The sequence below is a fragment of the Molothrus aeneus genome, chromosome 1, assembly GCF_037042795.1.
Source record: "Molothrus aeneus isolate 106 chromosome 1, BPBGC_Maene_1.0, whole genome shotgun sequence".
Lineage (NCBI taxonomy): Eukaryota > Metazoa > Chordata > Aves > Passeriformes > Icteridae > Molothrus > Molothrus aeneus.
Genome location: NC_089646.1, coordinates 131,798,857 through 131,809,085, shown reverse-complemented (window position 1 = coordinate 131,809,085; position 10,229 = coordinate 131,798,857). Strand labels below are relative to the sequence as shown.

The window sequence follows — 10,229 nt, the reverse complement described above, 5'->3', positions numbered from 1 at the left end:
CTGGTCTCTGGTCCTGAAACTGCAGGTTTGGACTCTAGCAGTTGAAACTTCAGCCTAAAAGACTAAATTCACTGAAAACAATATGACCCTAAATATGTCTGCACCATCATGCCAAGTAGTACCTCTCCAAAGACAAGTCACCTCTGACTCTCCAGCAAGGCTGCATGAGCACTGGAAGGAGCAGTCTGGAGCACTGAGGAAGCACTGCCAGACTTCCCAGGCACACTGCTGGGCCTCTGCAGGCTCTGAAACAAGCACCCATGGAAGGACAAGGTGAGCAGGGTGCAGAGTGCATGATGCCTCTGACCCCTACTGACATCTGCTCTTCCAGAGGGTGACAGACACAGGAATCACCTCTGTAGGACCATACAATTGTTTTGGAAAGGCTCAGAAACAGAACAAATACACAGATTAGAACCATGAGCAAAACTTCAGAGAAAGGGAAATGGCTCTGTACAGCTAGAATTGCCCAAAGTAAGTATTTCTGAATTTATCTGTACAGATACACATACTGCACAGCAAAAACACAGACAGACTTCCCATATTGAGACACTTTTTAATGTAGTAAATGACAGGACTGGTTAATCCTTCCTCCCTCTCCCCCTGCATACAACTCAAATCTATCCTCTGTGTTATTTATACATAATGAAAAGGAAAAGCTCATGAACTATAGTGATAGTGGCTGATTGTAAGCAAGACAACTCACCAAGCAATGTTACTGAGGGGAGTGTGTTGAAACAGGACAGTTGCACTATCTAAATACAAATATTTTTCAAGAGAAGCTGAAGTGAAGGGTAAGTGAAACTGAAAAAAAATCTGAACTTGAACATCAGTGGGGATATATGTTTTCTCACTCTTAAAAGCTTGAGCCTTCTTCCACTGAAAAAAACTGATAAAAGATTAACATACACTTCAGAAACTCTTTAAAATTGTATATTTAAAAATTGCACATTTAATAATTGCACAATAATTTTTTCATCTCTTGTGCAGTGAGGGCTGAAGAGAAGTTCAAGAAATTCATTGTGGTAGAAGTCCTTAGTCAGCAGAAAGTGCTCTGAAGAAAGCAGTAGGAACTGGAAGAAAATATTCAGCACCTGCAGTTTTGGCTACTGGTGGGTAAAAGTAAGTACAATTTTGGGGTGTGCTGAAACCTTTAAGATGAGAGCTGATCCCATAGCAATTTTTTAAGAGATAAACAACCACTTGCTCATTAACAACTATGAGCAAAGCAGAAGAGCAGGATTCACTTCTGTGCAGAAGTTCATATGCTTGTGTGCCATGGTTGTTTCCCAACCCATCATTTTGAGTCCAGGATTCTGCAGACATGGGAAAAAAGGCTCTCTGCTAGATGTGAGGAAGAGTCTCAAGATGCTTTGCCCATGCCCAGGTCTGTTATTTCTCCTTCTTTTCTTTAACACTACTGAGTATGAACTTTAACCTCATTTAGCTTCCAGAAAGCCTCCAAGTTTTGGTTATTTCTCCTAACAATCCAACTCCCCACACTGCTTGTAAGACAGTTAAATTTTTAAAAAAAGTTTTCAGATTGAAATCTGGGTATTACAATATATTTCTAGATCTAAGTATTCAATTTTCCATATGTTCTCAGAGAACTGCATAGGAAACAAATTGATTTTAGGAGCCATTTCCACACAAGTAGGTATCCTACACAAGAAGACTTCACTCTCCATGTTTACCACAAACCCACCGAAGCTGCGGCTCTGTTTGAAGGTCAGTTAATTCATCAATGGATCTCCAGCTGCACTGACAAGCATATGCACGTGCTCCTTTCTTCTTTATCATCTTTGCTCTTAGTTTACTGAGCTCAGGCATGTTATTCCTGCCAAAGAAGTGAATTCATCTTAGGATCATGCTGGGCTGTTTTGGTTTTTTTTAAAGAAAAAATATTCATGAGGCCATTTCAAATCAGAAGACATCTTGACAATTCTGAGTACTGCTGTCATGGATTAATTTAGGGATATGTTTGAATTCTGTTTTGAACACTCCTTTCCTGAGCTGTGTAGTTTCTGTGTTCTCAGATAAACTACAGACTGATGTTTTTGTAAACAATGTTATCTGTTGGGTTTAGATATTTCCAGTCAGCCTCCAGAGAAAGAACTGTGAAGAAAACCAAGCAGAGCTAATTCTTGTGTTAAAAAAATTACCAAAAATGTATTTATCTTATCAAACTTACTGCAAAAATTGCTATGCATAATGGGTGAAATGATGAAGTTAAATTTTTCATCAGGAACTACTACTCAAGGTGATTGCTAAAGTGACTGAAATGAAATGGCCATAAAAGGGTAGAATGTAGATCAAACCACAAATAATTCCTGTGCTCTTATGACCTCCTCCTGGACACTGGACACTGAATTGCTCAAAAACAACATTAACAAGCCCAATTAAATAAAGAAAATTCAAAACAAGTATCAAGGGAAGAATTTTTAGAAAAAGAGATCAGACACCTATTGATAGATGGAAAATGTTTAACCTTAAGGTTTGCTTTCTAAAATTCAGGTTTGTCAAAATTAACAGTTAAATCTCTTGCTACAGATTACAGATTTTAATCAATGTTACAGGTACCTGATACTCATGGGATTTTCTTCTTTTGTTTCATTTATTAATTTCAAGATCTGAGAAGCAAAATAATTTTGACTTTGGGTAAATAAAAGAATCCCACTTTTGTTTAAACCATTTCCACTACCAAACTAATCTTAGGAACACTAGTGCAGCATGGTATTTTTAAAACTGCTTTAAATAATGGGGAAAATAATGATATTCAATAAGAAATACAAATTTTGAGACTGGACAAAAAATACTGGAATAACCAAAGATGTAACACAGGAAAAATAATGGAAAAGGAGCTGGTATCTCCATTAATGTTCTTCACTGACTGTCACATCACTCTCCAAGCACATACTCTGAACACATCCACCTCTTCCATCAGTTACCAGGCTCACACAGAGGCTGTACTAAGAGGAAACCAAATCTGATATCTATTAGGAACGTGCCTACTACACTATCTTTCACTAAGTCTTGGCATAAGCTTTAGACAAACAGGAAATAAGAACTCCTTACTTTAAAGTCTTCAAAAACTATTTAAAGAATTAAAAACATCACAATACAAGCAGAAAACAAAAATCCACCTCTCCATTTAACCAAACTTTGCTTCAATAAAGAAATCTGTTAAGAAATAAAGCTATTTGATTTTCACTGAACGTGACAGCACACCTGATAGTGGAAAAAAGAACATCTGCCTTGAAACCATCACAGTCTGTATGAGTGAAGGTGAGCTGCAAAGCACATGCTGAACAGTCTGTATTCATGTTGCTGACATTGTAGATACCCTGCACTGGCTGGCAGAGTCCAACCCATCACATGGATTACCTGCTTATTTCAGCAATAAGCTGGCCTTTTCATCCATGAAACTTGAATTCTTTTTAAAAGCAGAGGGAGTGTCATAGGAGAAGAGATAGAAATGGACAAAACCAGATTTTGGGAGACGTTGCTTCCCCCTCCCCACAGACTGTCCCACCTGATCCCAAACAGGTAGCATGCAGTGCTAAGGGCTTTTCATCTTTCCTGTTCTTATTGAGCTCCCAAGCATGGTAGCACAACTCCAATACCCAGCCCAGACACACCTGAAAAAAAGATAATCACAGGACTGATCCCAGACGTAGTCATTGAAAAGTGACACGCGGAAGTCACAAGCAGTGCAGCGCAGCTGATCACACGCCCTGGACAGAGAAGAACAATCAGAGAAGCTGACTGATACAATATACATGCACCATAAATGGGTCAAAGTACAGCACTCACTCAGAAACACTAGCAGCAATGTCACCTAATCTTAATGCCTTTACATCTCTGGCATGTTCAGAATTATGGTATGTGATTTAATTATATGTTCATGTATTATTTTACAGGTTCCTATCGCCATTGAACACATAAAATAAACTGATATTCATTTTATATATTCTCCTTAGTCTTCCTCACTGATATAACACCTGCACAGCATACAAATATGTGTTGAGTTCACAATTACTTACTGCAAAAAATGCCACATGGAAATGCAGTATTGTTCTAAAGGATGCTGTGGATAAATCATCAAAGTATCTCTTCTGCTAAATTCAGCTGCAATTGCAAAGTACTCTGACCATTTTCAGTTCAGGTTCTGGGAGATTTCAACCAGCCCAACCACTGATTTAAGTCATGTACTTGGCATCACACAGAAAGATAAAGAGAGGCAGGGAAAATAACACAGCAGCAATTTCCTTAAGTAGTTGTTACTGATTCTTGGTTTCATTTCTCATTTGCAAGCATTTTTCACCACTTCAAACAAACAAAAGGCCAGTGGTCAACAACAGAGGACTGGAAGGGACCAGCTGATTTCAAGTGCAGTTACAGGCAGCCACTTCCTTAGATGACTGTAAGGCTGTCCTGCCCAGTTCAAACACAGAATTTTGTACCACCACAGAAACACAGCTGTGAATAAAAATAATGATAAAGCAAGTAGCACATATTTTTCAGGTTTCCTACCTTTTTGAAATATTTGTTCCTATCCCAGATGGTGAAAGGCTTCCACCCAGGTACACTGGACAGCATCTATATGGATTAATTAAAAAATATTGAAGAGGTTGGAGAAAGCAGTACAATATTTCTCCTAGTTTAGCAGCATGGTATTTATAAAAAAAAATTAAATATAAGCAAAGTATCCAAATGCTTGTAAACTACAGAATTTTAAAATTTCCATTATCAAAATATTCAAAGAAAAACTACAAAATACACTCTCTATGCTGAATATACAAAGATCTACATTGCTGCATTTGATAAATGTATATGTCCATAAGGCAAAGGAAGATGTTGTTCAACAGCTTAAATAATTAATCAATTTATAATAAATTATTTGGACCGCATGAAAACACATTAACATAATTCTTTGAAATTACCTGCTTATCTTTGTTTTTTCTTTAAGAAGACTGTCTCTCTTCTCAGTGTCTTTCTTAAGAAATGCCAACACAGATTAAACAGCAGCAGTATTGTCAGCCTGATAAGAAGTTATAATCAAGCAATGTCCAACAAGCCAGAACATTTTTCACCTACCTTTTCCCATGTGCCTGTACAACAACACTATTTCTTTCAGGTGTGAGACTTGCAGAATTAGACTTCAATTTCTGTTTAAAAACAACCAAAGAATAAAATGCAGCGTTACAGCAAAGTCACAATATTCTGTTTTACTTAATAAGCAGGAGCCAGAAAATCTCAGTCACAGAAGAAGGGGACTAAGACTTTGGGAATTTTCTTGCTCAAGTTTGTGAGGCTCTGAAGTAACAGGTAAATGAGGAACAAGGTTTCTCTTCCCACACTGAATTTCCAGCTCTGGGTGAAGGAATTCCACACCACATGATCACTAAGACTTTACAATCAAGACTTAGTATTTCATGTCCTCCTTTTACTAATTTTGCTTTTAAAACCAGTTATAATTTGGAACCCTCTTCCTAGATGTTTTTTAGCTTTTGTTTCATTAAAATACATCAAGAACTTAGATTATTCAAAAAGATACAGTCTTCTTTGAAAGGTTTCTTATTTGCTGCACACAGAAGAGTTTATTTGAATTCTAGAATATGAGAACTCTAGATCCTAAATGGGAAGTTCTAGGGATATAAAATGATAAAATTATACAAATTTACTGGCATAATTCTCTCTCCTTAAGAGGTACAAAAGTATTTTTGTTGCTTTAGATTTAGCCACTGTAAAAAATCAAAGACAAACAAAACAAAATCAGTCACTCATGAAGATTAGGGAATCTGCAGGAGGTTATGAAGTATAAGTAACACCATTTTCTACTGCTGATACCCAAATGAATATCTATTTTCAATGCCTTCTATCACTGTAACTGTCTTGAGAATGTAAATTTGCAGCTTCATCTCCATCTCCTGCTGTGAAGTGAGAAGACATTTGCAGAGGATACAAAATGGGGAGCAGTTGTTGGTGTATTAGATGACTGAGCTGCCATTAAGAGGGACCTCAAATGACTTCCAGAGATGGGCTGAGAAGAATCTCTCCAAGTTCAGGTAAGGTGAAATGCAAACTCTCACCCCAAGGGAGGAATAATCCTTATGCACAGAACACCATGTGGGCTGGCCAGGCAGAAAGCAGCTTTGCAGAGAGGGCTGTGGGAAGTTCAGTCAAGATCAAGCTGACCATGAGCCAGCAACGCGCCCTTGCAGCACAGAGGGCCAACAGTATCTTGGGATGCATTAGGAGGGGTGCTGCCAGCATGTCCAGGGAGGTGATCCTTCCTCTCTACTCAGCACTGATGAGACAGAATCAAGAATCATTTCAGCTGGAAGGGGCCTTCCCCTGCTCAAAACAGGGTCAGTTTCAGCAGCTTGCCAAGGACTGTGTCCAGCTGCATTTTGAACACCTCCACAGACCGAGACTCCACAACCTCTCTGTGAAGATTGTCCGTGTTTAACCACCCTCACAGGAAGAAAAGTGTTTTCTTGTGAACTGGTGGTATTTTGTGTGTTTCAGTGTATGCTCATTGCCTCTTGTCCTGTCACTGGGCACTATGGAGGAGAGTCTGGCCCCTCCTTTGCTACACCCACAGCTATTTACACACATTGATAAGATCTCCCTGGAACCTTCTCTTCTCCAGACTGAACAGTCCCAGCTCTCTCAGCTGCTCCTCATATGACAGGCATTTCAGTCCCTTAACCATCTCCATGGGCCTTTGCTGGAGGTTCTCCAGTAGCTCCATCTCTCTCCTGTATTTGAGAGACCAGAACAGGTTACGTTACTCCAGACTGGACCTCACAGACATGTCTGGAGCTCTATGCCCCATACAAAAGAGGCATGGACATAATGGAGCGGGCCCAGGAAAGGACCATGAAGGTTATTAAGGATTTAGACCATCTGACAACCAGGTATCAGCTAAGAGAGTTGGAATTGTTTAGCCTGGAGAAAACAATGGTCAGGAGAACCTTATGAAGGTGTGTCAGGGAGAAATAAAGAAGATTTAGTCAGAGTCCTCTCAGTGGGATCACTGACAGGAGAGGCAATGGATGCAAACTGAAGTACAAGAATTTCCACTCAAACATACAAAAAAATCTTTATGACTTGTGAGGGCGGTCAAACACTGGAACAGGCTACTTAGAGAGGCTGCAGTCTACATCCTCAGGGATAACTGAAAGCCATTTGGATACAGTCCTGGGCAACTGGCTCTAGGCAGTCCTGCTTAAGCAGGTGGTTGGACCAGATGATCTCCAGAGGTGTCTCTCCTAACTGTGACCATTCTGTGATTCTGAGCATTCACACTGTGCTCTATTCTGAGTTAGCATGTCTTTTAATTTCCCGTTACTGCCGAGGTAAGTACATTTCTCCTGTTCCTCACAGGATTACCCCATTTTCCTTTCTATTTTCCAAGTTTATTCTACAGCTTGTTTTCATTCATGTTTTGCTTTAAAAGACTTAGCTTATGGTGCTTTCACTTCCATCGTTGAACCTGACTTGCTCTGAATTTCTGCAAACCCCTACTCACCGGAGGTGTTTTGGTAAAGCTGCTGTCATTACAGATTTCATCAATAATGTCATCTAGATCTTCTTCGCTGCTGCCAGCACTCATTAACACTTTAGCTGATCTGAAAAATAAATAAATCAGCCTTTATTTTTGTAGCAAGACTATAGCAATTGTAAGAACTGTGAGTTAAAAAATACAAATATTTTTTAATATAAAAATATAAAATATAAAAAATACAGTTACAGCCTTTTTCCCCTAACATTTTTGTAGTATCTCAGGTAAGCCATCCAAATAATGACTAAACAGATGTAAACTGCAGGATAACACCTTTCAGTCACTGTTGAGTTGTCCCATCATAGGTCTTATTTTTGCTTGCTTCTTTTATTTGCAACCACACCCAACCGTGAATAAAACCATGACAGTATAAACCCTGCTACACTTACTGGGCAATTAACTGGACAACCCTTATTTTTCACATTTAGCTTCAGCAACAGGAATATGATAAGGTCAGAGGAAGGTCACAACTCAAGCTACACAACTGCAGGGGTCCTGAAGAGAATTCCTGCAGAACTGGATGCATTTAGAAAGATCACCTGCACTTTTGCTTTTGCTCAAGTAGCACTCAAGTCTGCTGTTTGTTAGCTCTTTGTCAAAGAAAGAGGCCTGTAGTACTGCTGCATTAATCAATCAAGAACAAATCTACTCCTGAGAAAGAAGAAAATTGTGTAATTGTTTTTCCAAGATTGTAATTAGATTGACTAAAATTAAGTGCTCATCTAACCATTATGCAAACAATGTGGAACTCCAGTAATGTGGTCAAAGGTGCTGGTCATGCTGGTCTTGCATTAGTCATTGGATTCTTCAAGATCCTTTCCTGAGACTCTGAAATGTGTGTTGGGTAAGTGCTCAGCAGCCCATCTGTGGAGATATCTGCCCAAGCCTCTCTGGTCCACAGACCTTCCAAAGGGAGTCTGAGAGTCTGAGATGCCTGTGAGGGCCGGGATGTAAACCTGGTGGTCAGGATGGAAACCCAGAGGCAAGGAAAGATGCCTGTCAGGGCCAGGATGGAAATCTCAGGGCCAGGATGGAAACCTGAAGTCTGGGATGGAAGCCTTGAGGGCAGGCTGGGATGTCAGACACTGAATGCTTGGCAGTACTGTAAGCAATGACCCTGCCAGGACCAAACTTGCAAAATCACCATTTTGAAAATTGTGGAATTTGAGGCAGATACGTCAAAGTGTAGCATATACGTGCTTACTGTAGCGGATATGGTTAATAAAGTATGAACAGAAAAATTATGAACAGAAAAAACCGACCAGAGAGAAGAGGATGAAGCTGTGTCAGGGGAGGTTTAGGCTGGATATCAGGAAAAGGCTCTTCACCCAGAAGGTGTTTGGGCAGTGGAACAGGCTCCCCAGGAAAGTGGTCACAGCACCAGCCTGACAGAGCCCAGGAAGCCTTTGGACAATGCTCTCAGGCACATGGTGTGACTCTTTGGGTGTCCGGGGCAGGGCCAGGAGCTGGACATCAATGATCCTGGTGTGTCCCTTCCATTGCAGAATATTCTATAATTTCAGTGAAATGACTGAAGTATTAAGAGAATAAAAATTTTGATAATGGTATTGCTAAAGTTCTTCCTGCTCTAAATCGTGAGATTTATGGATATTTGAAGTCAATTATATACAGAGAGGTTATATCATAAGGTCAGTAACAGAGCCAAGTAATCCCCAACCCAGAGGCAAATCAGCGCAGTTTTTAGCGCCATTTTTAATCCGAGGTTGCGGTACATGCAGGAGACAAAGACTGTCTGAAATAACTAAACTCGCTGGCACACGATCTGGGTCTTTCAAAACACGGGCTGCAGGCGACACTCGCCGACCGCCGGCTCGGTTCCGGCTCCTGAGACCGCCTATTTTGGGTTCTTGAGAGGCCTGGCCGCACGGGGCAGCCGGGGACGAGCTGCGCTCCACCCAGGGGCGCCTCGCTCGGCGGGGTGGGTTGTGTGAGGGCGGCGGGACCGCGGCGGGAGCGCTAACCTGCCCTCCTTGGCCGCCGCGGGCTGCTCCTGGCCGCCGCCGCCTCGCCGGTGGCACAGCCGCCTCTCCACCTCGTCCAGCAGCCGGTCCAGATCGTCCGCCATCTTGCCGCCCCGCGGTTGCCAAGGCGGCGCCGGCAGGGGCGGGGTCTGCCCGCCCGGCCGGCCGGGTCTGGGGCGGCTCTGGGTCTCCTGCCGGGCTCGGGCCGCGGCTGCCGCCTCGCTGCGCCGCTCCCGGGATTCGGCAGTGAACAACGGGAAAGGAGGAAAAAAGAGAAGAAAGGAAAATACAAAGTCGCGGGACCGCGACCGTAGTCGGCAGGATTCGAACCTGCGCGGGGAGACCCCAATGGATTTCTAGTCCATCGCCTTAACCACTCGGCCACGACTACGCATGGAACCTTGGCCCTCACCGCCTTGTCATGACTGGTTACAGAAAAGAAGCGCGGTTTGGTACTTGGGCCCGTCTTAAAATAGAGGTTAAACTTAATGCGTCTGTCATACAGTTCACTGGGCTGGATGTTGGTCTCTTTAGAGCACAGCCAAACGGTTAGGCTTTGCTGAGTCCTGCGGGAGAAGTCTGTTGGTTTTTTTTTTTTTAATTTTTTGTTTTGTTTTGTTTTTGGCGTAGATTAGGAACAGTTGTGGAGAGAGCGGCCTCAGTCCCCTTAAAAGCAG

The 10,229-nt window shown here is 41.7% G+C and overlaps 1 protein-coding gene and 1 non-coding gene across 2 annotated transcripts; both read right to left on the bottom strand.

Annotated features, from left to right (window-relative positions):
- Positions 1-536: 536 nt before the first annotated feature.
- On the bottom strand, positions 537-9,657 carry CFAP418 (cilia and flagella associated protein 418). The gene is made up of 6 exons (XM_066547834.1): positions 9,553-9,657; positions 7,538-7,637; positions 5,098-5,168; positions 4,534-4,599; positions 3,639-3,734; positions 537-1,837 (listed from the first exon to the last, which is right to left on the bottom strand). The coding sequence occupies exons 1-6, from the start codon at positions 9,654-9,656 to the stop codon at positions 1,678-1,680; spliced, it is 597 nt and encodes a 198-aa protein (XP_066403931.1). The 5' UTR covers position 9,657; the 3' UTR covers positions 537-1,677.
- Positions 9,658-9,861: 204 nt separating this feature from the next.
- TRNAS-AGA (transfer RNA serine (anticodon AGA)) lies at positions 9,862-9,943 on the bottom strand. Its single transcript has one exon. It is a non-coding gene; the product is annotated as a tRNA-Ser (tRNA).
- Positions 9,944-10,229: the final 286 nt, after the last annotated feature.